General features: G+C 28.4%; 2 protein-coding genes across 2 annotated transcripts in view; both read left to right on the top strand.

Annotated features, from left to right (window-relative positions):
- On the top strand, positions 1-2,247 carry LOC113374662. The gene is made up of 6 exons (XM_026614638.1): positions 1-111; positions 176-309; positions 546-762; positions 1,009-1,122; positions 1,230-1,451; positions 1,567-2,247. Exons 1-6 carry the CDS (start codon positions 7-9, stop codon positions 2,245-2,247), a joined length of 1,473 nt encoding a protein of 490 aa, XP_026470423.1. The 5' UTR covers positions 1-6.
- A 3,129-nt stretch (positions 2,248-5,376) lies between these two features.
- LOC113374659 overlaps positions 5,377-21,689 on the top strand; it is a 137,768-nt gene continuing 121,455 nt past the window's right edge. The window contains 1 exon segment of the mRNA XM_026614635.1: positions 5,377-5,479. The gene's annotated coding sequence lies outside the window, so the exon portion shown is untranslated.

Below are 21,689 nucleotides of genomic sequence, written 5' to 3'. Positions count from 1 at the left end.
TGCACCATGTTTGACATTCTGAAAAGATTGTTTGCAAGCCAAAGAAGAACTTTTAATTTGGAATTATTAGCCAAGTTTTCAGACGTAACAATAACTGTCACTTTTCCAGATGTAACGTTCTTGGATAAGTATTTATCAATATTAAATAATTAATTAACTATTTATTTTAATCTAGGGAACTAATACAGATTACAAGTTGGATAGGGCGACACTTGGTAATGTCTATGAAATATTTGTTGCAAATTCGGCTGTAGAGTCAAATATTTGCATCAAGGAAAAAGATAAGAAAGTTTTCGAAATATTCTTGAAGTATGTATTCCTTCAGACCAAGCATTTCAGTAGTTTATAAATTAACACACTATAATATTATATTGCATGTAAGTTAAAGTGTGAAATCTAATATTAATCTTATTTTAGTCAATTAACCACCTAAAATTAGAACTATTGCTTTCTCGTTAATTTATAGTAGTAAAATACATACATGTATTATTATTTCAAGTGTAATATACTGTCAGATGTAGATTAATACTATTTCATTTTTTTAGATACCTTTACCAATGTTTTTCATACAGTGATGTGGTCGAATTGACTCTGAACCAAATAGAACATTTGTGTACTATGTCAATAAAATATAAAACTGCTGAATTGACAAATATTTGCAAGTACTTCTTAGGAGATGAGCTGCAAGTTGGGAATGCTTTGGAATATCTTTATTTGGCAACGAAAACAGAGAGCGTATATAAGAAAGCTGCTTGCATGAATGTATTTAAATTGAGTTTTATATGATGAAAGAAAATAGTTAATCACATCAATTTATATTTTGCTTATGCATGCTACTAAATTAGAACTATTTTTTCCTTTGACAATTGTTATATTTATATAGTTTTATTATTGATGGAGCAAGTGAGGTATATACGAAGTATTGAATAACTAATTTTTGAAATGGATAATCTGATAAATAGATAAATATGAAATGTATTTGTAACATGCAACCGATTTACATTACAGTTTATAGCAAATAATGCTAATAAAGTTCTTCTTCAAAAACAACTGGTTCAACTAGACATTGGTGTTCTGAGTGAAATTATTAATTTGCCTTCGTTAAATATGGAAGAAATGAATGTGAATATAAACATATATATTTTTATTATTTAATATGTCATTCTGATTAAGTTAAATATTATCATAATAATTTTATTGTTTGTATGTTAATTTTTTTTATATTTTAGCTCCTCCATGCTTTGTATGAATATGCTTCTGTAAATATTAAAACAAGGCCAGAATGTAGCCACAGCGAAGGTAGTAATTTAGTTACTATTAATCGAACTATTCAAAATATCACGATTGACAGAGTATATTCTGCAACGAATGATAAAACTTTTGGCACCATTATATATAAATCTAACACAAAGTCTGATCAGAAAATATTGCATATCAAAAATTTCTTGAAGGTAATTTTTATAAAATTATTAAAAAATCTATATTATATTTTAAAACCTTGGAAATATAATCAGATGAAATAAGTTTTTTTTATAAACTTATATAAAACAAATAATTTTTTTTCAGCGGCATGGTTTGATTAACAAAGTTCGTATTCTAACAGCTGATATATATGATTTAGTATTTGATCCAATTTTTTTAAAAGCATTCGATGCTAATGATGTCATATTTATTTGCGATTACTTATATTCAGAAGGAAAGGCCAAACCAGACATCAAAAGTTTGTTTATTTGTCCGATAACTGAACCAAGAATGAAATCTATCAGATCCAGAAGGTCTTGCAGAGCTAAGATATCAGCTAATATAGAAGCTTCTGTTACATTTCAATTACAACGTAGGTGTAGGACAAATACCTACAGCACAAAAATATTGGTAGAAGAATTTGAGTATTTATGTGCCGTTCCCATGTCGATCAACTACATAGTATGGCGCACATCAATTCCCAAGTCACAACTAAATAAAATGTCAATAAAAGTGATAGTAGATGACAAACCATTACCAATAAATGCAAAATCAAGTTTGATGGAAGATACATTCATTATAACTACCTTTGAACCAATCAAAGCAAAGACTCATGTTTTTCATAAAGGAGCAAAATTTCAAATAATATTTGAAAAAGAAATGCTTTATTACGGGATCGATTGTTGGTTACTCAAGAAAGTGAACAACTACAAAATTTTGGACCATGGTGATAGATATTTGACTCTCATACACGAGTTTGGGCTAATATTCCATATTAGGAGTTGATAAAATTAATTTGTATATAACAATTAGTTGTATTGATTTGTATTACTTGTGATAAATAGTTGTCCTATTTGTTAATTTTATATTTTCTCAATGTTTCAAATCATTCTGAATGTTTTGACATCAAAACTGGAGCAAGTGTGTGTGTGAGAGAGAGCCTATATTTGAGTCTTTGTCTTCATAACAGCTGCACAGATTTAAAAAAATTTAAAGCCATTTGATGAGGGCAGGCATTGGTTAGTTATGGACGATGATCAGCCTAGGCGTTTCTTTACAGTTACAAGAAAAATGCAAAATTTTATGTTCACCTTCTAGTCAAATATCATGAAACAATTTTTTTTTTTTTATTTATTTATTTTATTAATTATAATATATATTTTGTCTGGTATGAGAGGTCATACAAAATATTTATACATAATATGTATTTATTTTTATTTTTGCATTAATGCTTTCTTAAATCCAATCCAATTTTTTTTTATGAAACTTAACATTCCAGAAAACTAGTCTTACAAAAAGTGGTTGAATTATAAAAATTCATTAATCTTTGGAAGAATTGGCCTAGGTTTTAAGACCTACAAGCGCATTATAATTTTGTTTTATATTAATTTTTGCAAAAATTAATCTGAAAAGCTAAATCCCAATTTTTATTAAAATTAATTAATAATTAATTAATTTAATTTATACATTTACAGATAGTATAAATATGTTTGAAAGACATCAATTGGAAATTGTATTGTAATGTGTGGATACAATTTTACAGATATGATGCAAAGAGTGCAGAAAATGGAAACTCAGTTTTTGCGAGAACCGGCATCCGATCGAAATGATTCAAAAAACATTCAATTCGTAATGATGAGGAGAAGTGGTGATTAGATTTTGGCAAAGGCAGGTCCAGTGGTTTCGAAGATACGGAGGTAAATGTGTAAAAAAAATGCAGTTTTTGAGAGAACGAAGCATCCGATTTGAATAATTTAAAAAACTTTTTACTTGTGTTGACGAAACGATTGTTTTTGGAAAAAAAAATTTACAAAAAAAATTTTTAATATCGAAAATAATTCAGATTTTAATTTTAATTCTAGGTAAAATACTGGAAATAAATAATTTTAACTTTGCAATTTAGTTTATATAATTCTTAAAATTATGAGACAAGATTTTTCATCCTCTTCGAAAGGATCATTAAGGTTGGTTTATTTACTTTTTATTTAAATTTGTATAAACATCATCGTCCAATTTATAAGCTTTTATTTTTTGTCTATAAAACACGAATATTTAAAGTTACAGTATTTATAATAATACTAGCAAACCCGACGAACTCCGTTTCGCCACCAGATGGTTTCGTGAGAAAGATGAAGAAATTTTTTGTTTGTTTTATATTTGAAGAGAAAAAAATTGATTTTATTATACAACAGTAATGAATTTATTTCGATTACAAAAATGAAGTGTTTTTTAGTTGAACTTCTCTGAGTAAATTTAAGTGAATCTGCAAATTATCCGTTTCATTGAAGTGCTCTTTGGTAAACCACATTTTTTGTTTTTTGGTCTGACGTTAACACAATCAAAGCGGATGGTTTTCCAACTCGTGAACAGGCAACGTATAACTGCCCATGTAAAAAACAATGATTTTCTAAATAATATATTTGAAATTTATCCCGCAAACACTAAGCGATTGGCCTTGCGACTTGTTATTGCGAACGCAAGGCGAACTGGAAATTGCAATCGTTTGAAGTCAAACGGAAGAGCAGTCGGAATCATTGGTATGTGACCAAATCGCCAGCAATTTTTGATTGAATGGTGAAATTCAGTGCGTGTACATCATTATTCTTTGCGGCAACAATTGCTCGTTGACTTAATTGCAAGCATAATTCTGATAATTCTCACTAATGCCATTACTCGAATTTTTAATTACGGTGCGTGAAGTTCCAGCAATTTGCATTAGGGCACGATGCTATGCACAACTAATTTTCTTAGCTATAAACCTTGCGGAGCCCGAGACCTTTCCAACGAATGCAAGATTGTCGAAATCGGTTCGTGCGTTCTGGAGTTATTTCGGCAGGAAGGAAAACCCGACTTATTTTTATATATATAGAAGATATTTGAAAACATTTATTTATTTTATAAGCCGTCAGTGTAATGATATTATATAAGGCTCAAGTCAATATTTAGCAGATTTAATATAATTTAATTAACTATTAACTATTTTATTACTTATTCATTTATTATTTAATTTATTTACTATAAACTTATTTATATTTAGCTAATTTTAATTATTTTTAAATATAAATAGTTTGGTTGCTGCAAGTATATTTTAACAATTTAATAAGCTTTACAATACTTTTATAATATAATTATTTTGTTCAACAAATTTTAGGTTATTTTATGATATTTTAACAAATTTATAAGTGTCTTATAATATAATTATAATATAATATAATATAATTATAATTATTATTATTATTGTTACAAACAATTTGATAAGTATTTTAACAATATAATTTTTTTTTTTATAAATTTGTAGGTTTCACAATCTTTTAAGTGTTTTTGAATTAAAAGTTTTTAGTTAACTAGTTAATAGTGTTTTAACAATAACAATTATATAAAAATAATAATAATGATAGTAATTTAAACAGATTTAACATGATTTAATTTAACAGATTATGTTGTGACGAGCATAGAAGGCATGGTTGGTAATTTAATATTCTTCGAATATTTTATTACAGTACGGGAAGTTCCAGCAATTTGCCTTAAGTGAAATTTTCTATTACATACCAAGAGTCAAGAAGTCTTCATGATCATTTTTGTTTATATGTTATGTTGGTTGATGTCTAATCAGGGGCATTTATCAATTCCTCAATTTCTCAGAAATATTTCGAACGTGGAGAGGGAGTAAGGTCCGTTTTGTACAAACGTTGAACAAAAACTCAGGTAGTTTTGTTTGTGCTAAAGTCGTGTCGGTCGGCAGTGTTACAAGTTGTCACAAACGTGAATGAAAACAATATAACACCATGTGTATTTAGCAAAAAATAATACTTTATAGAAATATGTACATAAAGTTATTACTGTTTTTGTGATAATCAAGAAAAAATATAATTAATATTGAAGTGATGTGTACAAGGTGCTTCACAAACACCTGCTGCTGTAGTAAACAGTTTTTAATGTCATGTGCCATTTAGTGTAGTTTTTGGGATAAATGTTCGAGAAAATGATGAATTTCGCTGAAGAAATATTACAGAAATAGGTGAGTGATAGTAATAATAGCAAGCATGCTTTTTTATAACATTCTTATTATATGTCAGTAACTATTCTGCACGATGTATATTTATACGGATTTCATGTTGTTTTGTTTATCTTGTGCAAATTTATTACATACTTGTTTTTTATATGCATAATTTTATTGCAATTGCAATAAATGGAATAACACATCATATGTGTGCATAATATATAAATACGTAAATAATTATCGCACGAAGAATTATCGTAACAATTTCCAACATAATTATTATTTTATTGAAAAATGGTTGTATTTTATAATTCGTTATATTAAACTTGACATTTATGCTTCGTTATTTTTAGTAAATATTCGGAAAAATTCGGCTCTCACACACACACTCACACGCACATACTTTTTCCAAATTCGATCTAATTAAAATTAGCAAATCGGATTTTTTTGCCAAAACGAACTTGTCCTTCGGGAATTTAATAATTACAAGTATTAATTCTTCAAAATATTTTATTTATGTTTTTTGTGTCTAAAGTAAACATCGCGTATGATATTTTTAATTTCGAAATAACTTCGTTGCCTTTGAACGTATACAATGTTCGGCATATATAAATTCCTCGTCTTTGAACTTGTTTTTACAAGCATTTTGCAATGATTTCGTTTAAAATCTGAACTTTACGAATCATCTTACTTATTTAAATACTAAAAAACAGTTAAAACTGGTGGTTTATGTTGGATTTCGAGGAAAATAATGATTCTACCACAGGTGTGTACTATAATATTGGTATAGGCGTCGCAAGTTATACGGACTTGTCGAACCGGTTTTAAAGTACCTACATATATGATAATAATAAGGGCGCTGGTGGAAAATTACTTGAAAAAATTGATTATAATATTATTTATGTTTTTAATTATTTAAGATGCATATAACTGGGATTAAGTGGCGTTTTGCTTTAAAGCAAGCTGCATTTTCTTCCTAATATATTGAAATGATTTACTTAATCAATAAGGATTAGGATTTAGCAACTTTTAAAATTGTAGTGATGATATAACTGTTTATTTCGAAGTTAAATTTTTGTTTACTTTAAATTGCGATTTTCAAACGATATCTTTCAAACAAATGTATATCTTAGTTAAATTTAATTTATTCAACACATTTCATTTTACGTAATCTTCTATATAATTGTGGACGTATTCAATTTTGTATTTTACTTTATTATTAACGTCAACGGTGATCAGTACAAAATATAGAACGTAATATATGTCCTAATGGTAATAAAACCACGAAAGTGGTCTAATGGTAATATAGTTATATAAAATTGAACTTTTTTCTTGATATACATATATGTATATAAATAGTCAATCGGAATAATATTATCCTTTTAAACTATGTGTTGGTCTTAATGGCTGTGAGGAATTTATCTTCAATGATATCCCTATTTTTTATTTTCTAAATTTTTTTTCCTTAATCTTTTACACGAAATCGTATGGTTATATTTTTGGCAGTCTTCGATTCGGGTGACAGTAGTTTCTCATAATGATGTTTTTTTTTTACTTTTTTTTTAATTAAATAATTAATAGTTTTTATCTGCAATCTCTGTTTAAAGTTTCGAAAATTGAAGATATGAGAAACTGTTTATGTAATATATTTATTTTTTGTTTTTATAAATTAAAAATATGTGAATTTGCAAATATGGGTAAATATATACGTATTATATTCATTTGTTTTTTTAGATACAAAAATTAATAAAAATAAACATTTAATCATATAGTATAACAACCTTTTCATCTTTGTAATTACATATGTTCAAAATTTTGAAAATATCTGTAAAACAAATGTTATATTTGTATTTTTTTAAAATGTTTTAAAAGAATTAATTATTCAAAAATTAAATGTGGAGCTGGAAATCAGTACATCTCAAAAAAATTAGATTTTTTGAAGATATGCTGAAGTTATTTTAACCCTTCTCGTACACTTGGGGTCTACTGGACCTCAACGGCCACCTTTAGCTCTTTTGCACAAGATTGCTCGTTTCCGAACATTATTCAAGCCTTTAAATTTTTTTTGCCTTTAATTTTTTTTTTATTGTTCCCACAACAATCAGATCTCTTACTGACTTTAAAAATGTATGCTATCGTGTTGTAGATAGTTCAAATTTTATTTTCGTTTTTTTTTAATCTAGTCAAATAGTTTAGAAAAATAATAGCCAATGGCAAGCGTTTAAAACCTGCTGGGGTCTGTTGGACCCCATGTGTGTGCATCGGTACTGGGGCGAGGTGTTTATGAGAAGTGTTAGACATTTTCTTTATTTTTGAATATTTTCTTATTTTAACATGTATGATTATCTAAAATGTTATCTAGTATTAATAATAGCTACATGCCTGGATGTAACAGAAAACAACCGCATGTAATTTCTTGCGATACCATATTTTTTTAAACATGAGATTTTCAACGTAAGATTTATATTCAAAAAAACTTTAATTGTATGTTTCACTTTTTTAACACTACTTTTTTTCCTCTGATTATGAGAGTATCAATCAATATTTTTGATAAACTTTGGTATACTTCGTTTACAGTTTTTTTTTTGCTCCCCACACCTCTCTAGACTATTTCTAATAATAACAATAGCTATTAAATATCTCCTCGAATTAATAAACAAATAACTAAAGTAGTGAATAATATTACTATGACTAATAATGAATGATTCATTTCGAATTGTCCCCCAGCCGTCGCACTAACCGTAGACACATTGCATATATGTACGTTGTGTATTTTAAAATAAAATCTTCGGAAAAAATAAAAGATGTTTTATAGGAATTTATGTATTTTCTCTCCGGTCAAAGAGGACGACGTTTAGAAAGTTTCTCAAATAAATTGAAAGATAAAAATAACAAATTGTTGTTGAGATTGTAAATCATTAATTAACACAAGTAAATGATATACATGGAAATAAAAATAAGCACGAGTGCATTTTGTTTTATGTTTGACTATTATAGTTAATGTTGACTATTATCACTAATTATGTTTTCTCGACGTTTCAAGTCATTCTGAATCTGAATATGAAACCATTGGAACAAGCATTTTGATAACCTTCTCAAAAACGTTGGCGCCGATTTCAAAAATTTAAAAGGCATTTGTTGAAACTTGAATGATTGGAATAAGTTTATAGTCTAACTCGTTATGAAATTAAATATTAAAATAAATAACCGCTCCGGCGGCAAAATACGTATTAATTCTGAAATTGGCTTGTGGAAAGTGTTAAAATATTATAGTTCTACCAAAAATTCCAAAATATTTCAAAGTATCAAAAAGAATCAAATTTTTCAAAAAGGTCATTTTTTTAAAAATCTCAAAAATCGATTTTTTTTTTCAGAGTTCTAAAAAAAATTGAAATTACGGGAAGTTCCAGCAATTTGCCTTAAGGCACCACTAGTTTTCGAATTAAACAGTTGAAAATTTTATCGTCATAATTTTAAAATTTGCTTGATCTCAATTCCTATACATATTCAAAATTTCCGAAAATTTCAAAATTTCTAAAATATATTAAATTTTTTTTTTTCAAGAAAGTCCTATTTGTTTAAAAATTTAAAAATTCTCAAAAATGTAATTATTTCAAAGATTTAACAAAATTTTGAATCTTTTTTAAAAATTTCAATTTTTGGTTCGGACGTTCTAGCAAATTGCCTTAAGGCACGATGCCATGCACTACTAGTTCATGTATTCTCATTACTTTACAACTATTTCATGGACGATTAATTAAAGCATAATAGAAAACAAGATTTTCTTCTGTTTGCAGATAGAAATAATTAGATAAGACAGTTTTGACTTACATAATGAATTTCCCACATGGCTAATGTTTGCATAAATAATTATTGTTTAAACAAAATATGTTCTGCAATTTCTCACGTATAATTATTTACATGGTTCACATTTTGACGCCAATCGCATTTTTTTCTAAATCTTTAAATATATGTCGAAAAAAAACATTTTATATTAATTTTTGTGTAAATGAAACACTTGACTTTTTAACATGGAGGAGTGAACTCTAAATTATTATTTTTTATTATTTAGTAATAATTGCTTTTAAGATTTCATTATATCTTGATTGCTATTTTTAAGGAAAAATTAATTGTGTACTCTTTGACCATGGTTACAGAAAATTTTGGTTACCACAATTTTTGATTTGTTTTTTTTTTCTTTAAATGTTGATTGTCTCAGGAAAAATGACGAATGTATAAATGGATCTTTTGATCAAATTAGATGTTGTTTTATTTGAAATTTGATCAAACTTGATCTTGACGGGTCGTTTCATATCTTCTTGTAGATCTTCAAACAAATTTGATCGACATCGATTTTTATCCACAGAAAAATTTATTTTTATCAAATGCAGATCTGTACAACTTTGTAAATGACCACTAAAATTTGCACAGATTTTATACTTCAAATATAAATTTCTTTTATTTTATTTTATTCTGCATTATGTATATATTATTACATTAAGCAGAAAATGCTGACAAGTATATGGTGAAATAGTTCATTACAATTTAGTAGATTAGTAGTAGTTAACTAATAGAGCTAATTGAGATATAATAAAAAAACTAAAAACAAAAAGAATAAAATATAGTAAAATGAAAGTATTATAGTAAATAATACTATATTAGGTCTCCAGTTTTTTTTTTTTTTTAAGCCTGGTTAATATAAAATGATACTCAAAAACTAACGGATAAACATTAGTATGGAACCCATAGGAATGTAAACAAAATTTATACTTATTGTTAAAATCTCTATAAAATATCTCATAATTTGATGTGCATATGTCTAATGTTCATATTTGACCGCCAAATGGCATTTTTTTTGCTTTTTTTACTAGATCTCTGAAACCGCTAGACCTGCCTTCATGAAAATTTGATCAATTCTTTATCTTGCCAATACAAGTAAAATGTTTTTTGAATTATTAAAATTGGACGCTCTGTTCTCTTAAAAACTGATTTACCGTTTTTGGCACTTTTTGCCCCGTATCGGCAAAAAAATCGGATGCTCCGTTCTTTAAAAAACTCAAATTCTATTTTCTGCACTCTTTGCTTCGTATCTTCGAAATAACTGCGCCTGCCTTCGCCAAAAACTAATCAGCACATCTCCCTATCAAAAAGGAATCGAATGTTTTTTGCGTCATTGAAATCGGTTGATCCGTGCGCTTGAAATCGTAGACAAAAAATTGTATCCGCACATACATACGCATACGCACACATACACACATTGTTTCTCAGGTATTCCAAAATGTTCAGGAACCTTTATAAAACGTAAGATTTGCAAAAATTTTCCATTACCATGATTTACTTATTAGGAAAGCTTAAGTTTATAGTTAATGGCTAATTAGTGTGTTGATTTGAAATTAAAGTTGTTTATTGTTAGGAACAAATTCATAAATATGATTACAACAAAAATACTCTTGTTTCATTTACTGAGTCAGAAGTCCAATGTTTAGTTTTATTATTATTGTTTATTGCGAAATAAAACGTAGAATATAGATTTGCGCAATATTTGCATTCGTTCCAGAAAACAATGAGTCTAATAAAATTACTTCTTTATTATGGACATTGGAATTAGTAACAAACTTAAAACTGTACAAATCTTGTAATTCCATATAAATAATGAAGTTTCAGAGTACGACAAAATTCTTCCCAAATCCTACTATCTGAAGTTTGAAGTTATATTTAATAATAAATAATAAATTTAAAGTCTATAATAATATTTTTCTACTAAACTGGTTAACATATGATGTTATGAAAATTTGCAAATATCTCATGGACTGAAAAATATTATTCTGTTTTTGTGCAGCTATCATAAAATAATCTATCAACATTTTCATTTATCACGTTTCGCTATCAAATATTTTAAATAAAAATATAAAATATCATATGGAATTATGCATAACATTTTTAGTATCAGGGATCATTGTTGATTTGGGGTTTATCTTTGGAAAAACAAATCAAACGCATTTTAATTAAATATTTTCATATTTTTTTTTTTTTTTAATTTCCCGTGGGCTAAGTTATTGTAATCGTCCAAAAATCGAATTTGAAAATTTTTGCAAATCTTTACGTGAACATTTTGGCATACCTTAGAAAAAATTGATGTGTATTTGTAAGTATGTATGGATACAATTTTTCGTCCACGTTTTCGGGCGCACGATTTGAATGGTTCAAAAAACATTCGATTCCTATTGATAGGGAGATGTGCTGATTAGTTTTTGGCAAAGGCAGGTCTAGTTGTTTCAGAGATACGGAATAAAGAATGCAGAAAATAGAAATCGAGTTTTTGAGAGAACGGAGCATCCGATTTGAATGATCTAGAAAACATTAAATGTGTAATGATTGGGTGAAGTGGTGATCAGTTTTTGGCAAAGGCAGGTCCTGCCATTTTAAAGATACAGAGCTAAATGTAAAAAAATGGCAGTTTTTGAGAGAACTAAGCGTCCGATTTAAATGATTTAAAGAACTTTCTGCTTGTCTTAACAAAATAATTAATTTTGGAAAAAAAAAAATTTGTTTCAACTTTTTTTTTTTTTTAATTTTTTGTATATCGAAAATAATTCAGATTTTATTTTTAATTCTGACTATAGTTCTAATATACTTTACAAATAATATCAACTTTGCAATTCAGTTTATATAATTCTTATAAATATTAGACAATGTTACAATATTTATAATAATCTATTTGAAAACATTTAATATTCCTCGAACATTTTGTTACGGTACGGAAAGTTCCAGCAATTTGCCTTAAGGCACGATGCCATGCAACACTAGTTATATTTTTATTTGAATTGTCGATTAGAAAGCTAACAAGTGCTTTCTAGTTACAATATATTTTTAAAATAATTTGGTAGAAAAGTTAAAACAAGTTGAAACTTTGTAACAAGATTATTTTATAGAAAGTACATGTATCATATGTATATTTTTACATAGCCAAAAGAAAATAGTCATAAAAGGATAAAAAAAACAAATATGAAATTGTACTCCTGAAGTTGGAGAACATACAACTAAAGTCAGAATTAAAAATATTAAAAAATTATCCATATTTAATTAGTATTTGTGACTCAATTATTTTTTTCAGTAATGCTTCTGAAAGGCAATTTTCACAAATGCGTGAAAATCTGATATCACTACTGCCTGATATCACGCTGGTCAAAGTACTAGAACTAGTAGTAGCTAATTCACGTTCTTAATCCATGCCTATGAACAATAATATTGGAGAAACATTTGTGAAGGTTGGCAAAGAACTAACAATAACTGAAAAATTCTATTTACAATTATCTCTGCCACTTCAAATTTCACGTGTTATAAAAGCGCAAAATTGTGCTGAAAATAACTCCAACTTCAACTCCAACTTTACATGTTTTCCAAGTATTCTTTCTTTTCCCACTTGACTGTACGCCTTTCTCTTGTGAAATAAATTATTTCTCAAGTTGTACAAGTTTTGTACAGGTACAGGTAGTCGGAAACAACCTGTCTCTAATTCTTGGGCCACGAAAAGGTCTCGAAGTTATTACCTGCTTTTGTAAGGTTACCATTGTTATTTTTAATTCCCATGATTTCAAATTAGAGGGGAGGCTTTTAAGTATAAGTATAAGCTTACGTGAATTGATGAATTTTGGCTTTAATATTATTTCCGAGATGGTTCTTTTTGTGAAAGAAAACGTAAATAAATTCCCATAGGGTAGGTTTTTGGAATCACAAAAAAATCAAAAAAATCTAAAAACTTTCATTTTTAAATAGCACTCAGAATTTACGAGTTCTGTGAGATGTTATGATGATATTTTTTAACCACATAGCTTTTTGGCAACAAACCAATTGTTGTTCTATCTATATTTGATATATTTTTATTATTACAATTTTTCTAACACTATTATTTATCTTTATCTAATATAATTATTTTGGAATTTGATGCATCAATATTGGATTAGGGCTATTTTTACTTAAAAACGTATTTCCTTCTATAATTGCTGTAAAAACTGTTATTACTACTGCTTGATATCGACCTATATCACTACTGTTTGATGATAATGTTTGCATAAACAATTATTGTTTAAACAAAATATGTTCTGCAATTTCTCACGTATAATTATTTACCTGGTTCAAATTGTGACGCCAATATTTTTTTTAAATCGTTAAATAGATGTTGAAAAAACATTTTATATTATTTTTGAGTACCATGTGAATACATGGTTACGTAAAATTTAGTTTAGCACAAATTTTTAATTTTTCTTTCAATATTGATTGTCTCCGGAAAAATGACGAATGTATAAATGGATCTTTTGATCAAATTAGATGAAAACTGTTATTACTACTGCTTGATATCAGGCTGATATCAAGGTGTCGAATTTTGGAACTTGTTTCAAAGCCAGAGCAAAACACATTATTGACAGATAACAAAAATAGTGTCTAATTAAAAAAAAATTTGAAATATTATTGATGAATTATATATTTGGCTTTTCAAAATCGACCAATTTTAAAGTTATTAAATTATACTTATCGTTAGTTCAACAAAAAATCTTAATTCTTAAAAAAAACTTGGGGAAATTGTGTTATTATTTCTTACTGTAGTCCTAGAAATGCTATTCGAGGTTACGATTCCAAAGTTTACATGAACAAAATTAATAACAATTAACCAAAATAACCAAAAAATGATCATAATTTGACCAAAGCTCTAGGTTGTACCTAAAAGCTCATAATTTACAAACAATGTGAGATAATTTTTTGTTCTAAAATTTTTCAGGACAGTTAAGGTCAATACCATCACGCCTTTTTGGCTTGACGCTAAATTCTGGGACACCCTGTACATATACATATATGACTTTGTTTTACTGAAGTTACATCCCAAAAAAAACTTAAATCTCTGTAAAAATGTATATTTTCAGGCTTTAATTTTAATTATTTTTAATTTATAATTAGATTTTAATAAAATCATAAATCATATTAGCTAAAGATGAAAGAAAACGTAATAATATTATAAATTGTGTGAATCCTTATATATTTATTTCACTATCAAGCATAATTTGTCTTTAGACATTATGGAGGTATAATCATAATTACCTTATAGTTACAGTAATCGTAAAAAAACGAAAATGAAAATTTTTGCTTATCTTTAAGTTTCTGAGGTTTCTGAACATTTTGGCATACCTTAGAAAAAATTGATGTGTGTGTGGGCGCGCGCGCCTGTGTGCGTGCGTGCGAATACATATTTTTGTCGACGATTTCGGGAACACGGATCAACCGATTTGATTTATTAAAAAAAACATTTGAGGAGACGTGGTGATTAGTTTTTGGCAAAGGCACTTTCGAAGATACGGGGCAAGAAGGTCCAAAAATGTTTATACAGTTTTTATAGGGACGGAATTCTTATAGTTTGATGTAACTAAAAGTATATGAATAATTCTTCTATATAGAATAATTATACTTTATGTATTGTTATTTTAATTGCGATTTATTAGCGCCTAGCATTGTAAAAAAAGAATTTGTTATAACGTCGAACAATATACAGGGTGTCCCAGAACTTTATGTCAGACCGAAATGGGGTGGTAGTATTGACCTTAACTGTCCTAATATTAGAAAAAAAAGTATTTCCGTTTGTTTGGAATTTATGAGCTTTTGAGTGCAACCTAGAGCTTTGGTGAGATTATGATGATTTTTCGGTTATTGTGGTTAATTTTTATTAATTTTGTTTATTTAAACTTTGGTACAATAATTACAATTTGGTACAAAAATTAAATTTGGTACAATTTGGTAAAATAATGACACAATTGCCCCAAGTTTTCAAGAATAAAGTATTTTTGTTGAACTAAGAATTTAAAATTTAAAAAATCGGTCGACTTTGAGAGGCCCTTTTTTAAAACAATTTTTTAAACGTGTGTTGGCAAGTTTCATCAAAAGTTGGTTTGCAAAATGGTAAAATACTTGCTAATTTTATTATTGAAAATTTTTGCGTTAAAAATGTATGTATGTAGGTATTGTAACGTCTGAAATTTCTAGCTTCTATGTATTTTAATCAATAATAAATTATCAATAAAATTCCTACATTATTACGAACTCATATTGCATTAACGTTCAACAGCACATAAATTGTCTTGTTGCAGCAATTCAAATGCGTGTGAATTTCCTTTACATTTTATCATTATTTATAAGATGAAATATTTTAACAATAATATTTCACTGGAACTTGTATTCATTTGAATACTTATCGAATTCTAATTGAAACAGCTCATTGTTGAATTATGCCTGTATGAATGTAATACATAGGTATAATTTTTAGTTACCTTATCATTAGAATGTATCTGAACATGGACATGTTGTTATAAGTGAAATGCAATATAACATTGGCCTACAAAACTCACGCGATTCGGTTAGGATCGTGCGTGTGCGAAAATGACCGAAGTGACAGCTTAAGTTAAGCCGACTCGGTTCGGACAGGCGGGGAGTGTCAGGTACAGATTAGGTATGGCACTCCTGTAAATGGTAATAACGCGGTAAATTGGCGATTTCAATTTTCAAATGTAATTTAATTACAATTAAGTAATCTAATAAGAGTTATCACATTTATACTTTATTATATAATTTGACATGATTGTATTTGATACTTTCTTTTATTAACTTCTCGAAGGAGAAGTTTGTTTTCATCAAAAAATACGATTCGCTAATTTTATGTTTTCTCGACGTTTCAAGCCATTCTGAATCGAATGAGACTAAATTTGGAAAAAGTATGTGTATGTGTGTGTGCGTGTATGTGAACAGATTTTTTGTCGTAAATCGACGTTTTCTCAAAAAAACAGCTGGACCGATTTTAAAAATTTAAAAGCCATTCGATGTATTTCGATGAGGACTAAAAGGCAGAAAAATGAAAAAATTTTCGTCCACATTTTAGCCTGCAAATCTGAAGCGATTTTGAAAATTCAAAAACCGTTCGAAAGATATTGGTTTGGAATCGTGCTGATTAGTTTTTGATAAAGATCGACCGGGCCGTTTTCTTGTAATAAAGTGTTAAAAGTTTTTTTTTCGTCGTTTTTTACTATTTTTTTGACGGTTGATACCATAGTCTTATAGATCATACTAAAATATTACGGTTCTACGACAACTCGTTTAACTTTAAAAATTCGTCAAAGTTTGCAAAAATTAGTATCGTTTTTTTGGTATTTGTCAAAATTAGACCTTTAAATCGACGTTTGCTCAAAAACGCCTTAACCGATTTTAGAAATTTAAATGCCATTTGATGTATCAAAATTAGGAGTATCGTTTCTCAGTTTCGTGCGACGATCGACCGAGCCGTTTCTTTGTTATTTGGAAAAAAGTGTTTAACTTTTCGTCCACATTTAAGCTAATACTACCGAATCGATTTAAAAAAATCAAAAACTGTTCGAAAGATATTAGTTGGGAATGATACTGATTAGTTTATGGCGAAAATCTACCAAGCAGTTTTCTTGTAATTAACCGCTGAAAAAAAAATTGAAGCCAATTTTTATGGAACTTTTTTGGCGATAATATATCTTGTTCTTATAAAACTCACTGAAATATTACGGCCTTACGACAGGTATTTTAATTTTGAAAATTCACTTAAGTTTGAGAAAATGAGTTTTTTTTTGACGTTTGTTAAAATTAAAATTAGACGATTTACTTGGTATAACGATAGAGTACTTGGTCTTAATGAACACACTAAACCATTAGTCTTGCGGAAACTGGTTCAATTGTAAAAATTATTGATTTCTGAAAATTTACTTCTAGAAAATACTCCGAGTTAACGTGTTCGTTTATTTTCAATCATGTGTAATAAATCCAATCGGAATACTTTTAATCACTCAAAAATTTATTTATTTTTTATTAATTAAGTCGATTATTTACACATTTTGGGAAGTTCATGTAACTTGCCTCGAGGCAAAATACCAATACCAACTAGTTTTTTGTATTTACCCTCCTCTTTCACAATTGATATTTTGCTAAATTTTGTTACCCCGCCCCTCTCCCCTTGTACTCATTGCTGCTTTCAATAAGTCCATAGAAATAGAGTTATTCTATTAATAAATTCATCAAATCATTAGATAAAAAAACAAAAGGGTTGTCATCCGCAAAGCCACGTCATTAAGGAATCATCATAACTTATTGGAATATTTAGTTCTGATTGCTGTTAACATTTTTTTTTAATTTTGGTTTTTGTAACTAGTAAATGTACTAGTCATTTACATCCTTTTTTTAAATACTATTTTTCAAAATACTATCTTGCTTTTTAGATGTACAATTTTTAAGTTTATATCAAATTGTTTGAGGCTATATCAATTTATTTTTATAATCAGTACTCGACCGGGTTTTGATCTGAGTATTCCTATATCTCAAATCTAGCTCTTAATCAGCTAATTCATAATAATTTCAACTATTTTTTCGAATCCAATTTAATAACTTGATTTAATTTTTTACCATCGTCAGTGAACAACGAATTTCATTCATCACAAATTTATCCATTTCTTCCATTCATCTGGTCTGGTTATGTTTAGTGTTGCATGAAACTGTAACACATGCACATTTTTTCCGTACTTATGAAAAAATTCAACGGACTATGTAAGTAAGTGATATCCAGTTGGAAGCTTCGTTTCCTGTCAATACATATTTCCTGTTTCCGATTTTGAACATGCATGTTTGACGGCATTACATTATTTTATTTCTTTGGACATCGTCATATACATAACTGGATTTTAGTTTGATATTAGTTCAGTGGGTTTTTGTGACAGAAGTTCGTTATTTACGAGATTACGCGGATGTCGGGATGGTATTTGGCACGAGATTTGAATTAAATGTAATGGTAAATAAATTCTATCGAGGACATTCAGTGAAAGTATCCACTGATCCTTTTGCATTAATGCTATTAGCAACTAGTGTTGTGTGTGTTAGCACCCCTATATGCATAATAATACTCTCTCTTCTGAGGACTCTGCCCTTACTATGGACTCTACTCTTTTTCTATGGAGCCTCAATTTTTGGCAGGGATTTTTTTAAATTTATTTTTCATAACCAATAAGAACCTTTGGTTCAATGAGGTTATTTGCTCTTGAGTACATGGCGTTCCAAAATTTCCCCATTGGGGAATTTCCTTACATAAATATATTGCTTGTCAATTTACTAGATCTTACGGTCACTTTCTTTTGAGTCTTATGATGAGAACTAGTTTTTGCAGATCTTTTATTAGTGTGTTTGGATGGTATTTGCTCTTTTGATGATATCGTTAGTGTAGATTAGGTACAGCATTGGTCCGAGTACGCTACCCTGAGGTACACCAGCTTTTATTATTTCTATATCGGAAGATTCATTCTGACGGATTGGATTCTCAAAAAGTTGATCACTTACACTCTTATCATACTTTTATAAGTATAACCTAAATATATCAGTAATTACTTGCAAATATATTAACATTTACGTTAAAATAAATCTTTAACAAATGCCAAATTCCAATAAGTATTTTAAAACATTCAACTACTTCCTGCAAGTCAGTTACTACAAACATACATACATTAGATTTTCTTCTCGCATTCTAATTTGGTGAAATATTTTTGCCATTAGATAAATTGTTGCTTTAAAAATTATATATAGAGAATTATATATAATTATATATATAGAAATTAATCGTTACCATCTAAAAACTTGTTCGAGCAGAACAAGCAGTAGGTCTGTTAAGTTCCAATTGCTGTTAAAAAATGTGAATAGAACAGAAAATTTTGAACTCTATTATTTGCATTTGTTTTGATTCAGATCCTTTCAGTTCTTTTCTATTTCATATCATCGTATAGCAAATACACTTTTTGCAATTTGCACCCAGTCCAGTTTTTACTCTATCTCTAAACTGCCTTTCACCTATTTGAATGGATTTCCAACGTTATCATCTATTTATGAGTATTTGTGCATAGTTCAACTATCAATGATTTTATTAGTACTGACACACAACACTACTTAATCATTTTTGGTTGACAAAAAATCACGAAATATCACGTGGGGTAGGGAGGGGTATAGTACGATATTACGTGTATTTATTTTTTACCTTTTTTTTTTGAAAAAATCCAAGCATTTTCAATTTTTTTTAAAAAAAAATTACATTTTTTTCTAGTAACTAAAAATACACGTGATGTTTGGTGGGGGAGGGAGGGTAATTTTGAAAATCACCACGAATCAACAAGGGGGAGGGGGGTCCGAAAACCCTTAAAATATCGATCACGTTATTAATGGACGCCCCCTAAGTAGTGAATTAATCTAATAAATGTACAATTGAATATCCTAGCCAGAATTAGTATATTACCTGTTTGAACTCTAAATATAAAGTAATTGATTAAAATATTTCTATTTCAATGCATTCTGCTCTGCTTCGATTCGTTCCTAATGAAGCTATAGAAAGATATCAGAAACGTATGCAAATGTGTGTGTATGTATAACAAAAACATAATACTGTGGTTGTTACATAACGCACGTGTGATAATGCCAGCAAAGCATGCCATTTTTATTACACATTGTTTTGTACAAATGTAACCCAGATAAACACACTACACATATAGGTATATATATATATATATATATATATATATATATATACACGTGTGTGTATGTGTAATCAAATCAATCCAGAAACATTAAACCAATTGATTGTGTAACACTAGAGGTGTGAAAATGTTGAAATACTACCACAATTAGAAAATGGCCACAATGGAGTAAAATAATACACCCAAAGCTTTTTTGTGAAAAAATATACCAAATCTAGAATAGGATAACCATTGGGTTGTTTTCTATTTATATTATAAATCACAATAGAATAGATCAATCTTTTGTTTTGCCTTCTATTACATTCATTTTGGAAGTTTGGTTAGGTTAGGTTAGGTCTGGTCAGGTGAGGTTGACCAGGCGTTTTACATCTATGTGTAAAACGCCTGATCGTACTGCGAATACATAGCATTTTGACAGTTGATGACTACCAACTCATACGATTATAAACCCATAACAAAGCAACTCTATTTTATCGGAGAATTGGCCCCATATTTGAAAAACTTGTTTCAGGGTTTGTTCTTCCTGGTATGGTACATATATTTCACACAAAATATCACATAATGACATTCTTTTCGCGCAAACATGATGACTGTCGGTGTTTATTTTCAAGGGTATTATAATTATTTAACCCAACTAGGACGAAATTATATCCACATCAAGTTTTATCATTTTTATTATGGATGCAGCAACTTTTTTTTTCATATCTGATGTTTTATACATATCCACTGTTTTTATAACAAGAATTGTTAGACATCCAATATACCACATCTGAATCGTGTATGAGACACGAACGACGGTGTAAAATTACAAAGATACAAAAGCTCAGGAATTTACATGCGTTGAGATTACTTTATTTCTGTAAAGTTATCTCTCAACATATCTGTTGCATTTTGCAACTAGGCATGTTCATTTTACAATGAAACTGAAGACGCATAACATCACAAACATAAATATGTTTTATTAGTGTGATATGTGTAATTAAACATATTAGCTCATAGGACCCTTAAGTTCTGATTATTGCACCAAAAACAGAAAAAAGCTCTAGATCGAAGACGGTTTATAATGTATGTTATATATTCTATGTGTTATGTTTTATTTTGAAGTTCTTAAGCTTCTATGTATTAGCCTATGAAATAAATCGTACATCAAATATTGTATATAAAGAAATTTAATCAATAGAGCTAACACAATGCAGCTCGTTATAAATAATTTTATGATATTTACATAATATCCATTTATGAAAACATTGACCGATTATTTGCGTGCCATTGTTATTTGCTTATAAGATATCGTCAGCTCAGTTGCCAAAGTGTTTTTAAATAATATTATAGTTAGGAATTAAAATCAAATACTCCAAACAGAGTGCTATTATGTCTATAATATCGATATTTTGATACAACTTCAAATTGTTGGTTGACAAGTTCGTATTTTTACAATGTAACATTGTTGAAATTATGACAATTTTTGAACTTTCAAGTTCATTTAGTGCCTGCGTTTCGTAGGCTCAATATTGTTGCTTTGACCCGGGCGCCAACTTAACCGGGCCGTTGTCATTTTTGTATCTCAAAAAAACCAGGACAGTTTTAGTGAGATTTTAACGTATGTGCTTTGGTTCTTTATAACTGAGTGGGATAAGCCAGTGTTACATTTTTTGCCGATTTTA

This window comes from Ctenocephalides felis, unplaced genomic scaffold (assembly GCF_003426905.1).
Source record: "Ctenocephalides felis isolate EL2017-DRISC unplaced genomic scaffold, ASM342690v1 CF-g0.4_SCAFFOLD_01886, whole genome shotgun sequence".
Lineage (NCBI taxonomy): Eukaryota > Metazoa > Arthropoda > Insecta > Siphonaptera > Pulicidae > Ctenocephalides > Ctenocephalides felis.
The sequence above is the reverse complement of the archived record's forward strand: the minus strand, read 5'-3'. Positions and strand labels throughout refer to the sequence as shown.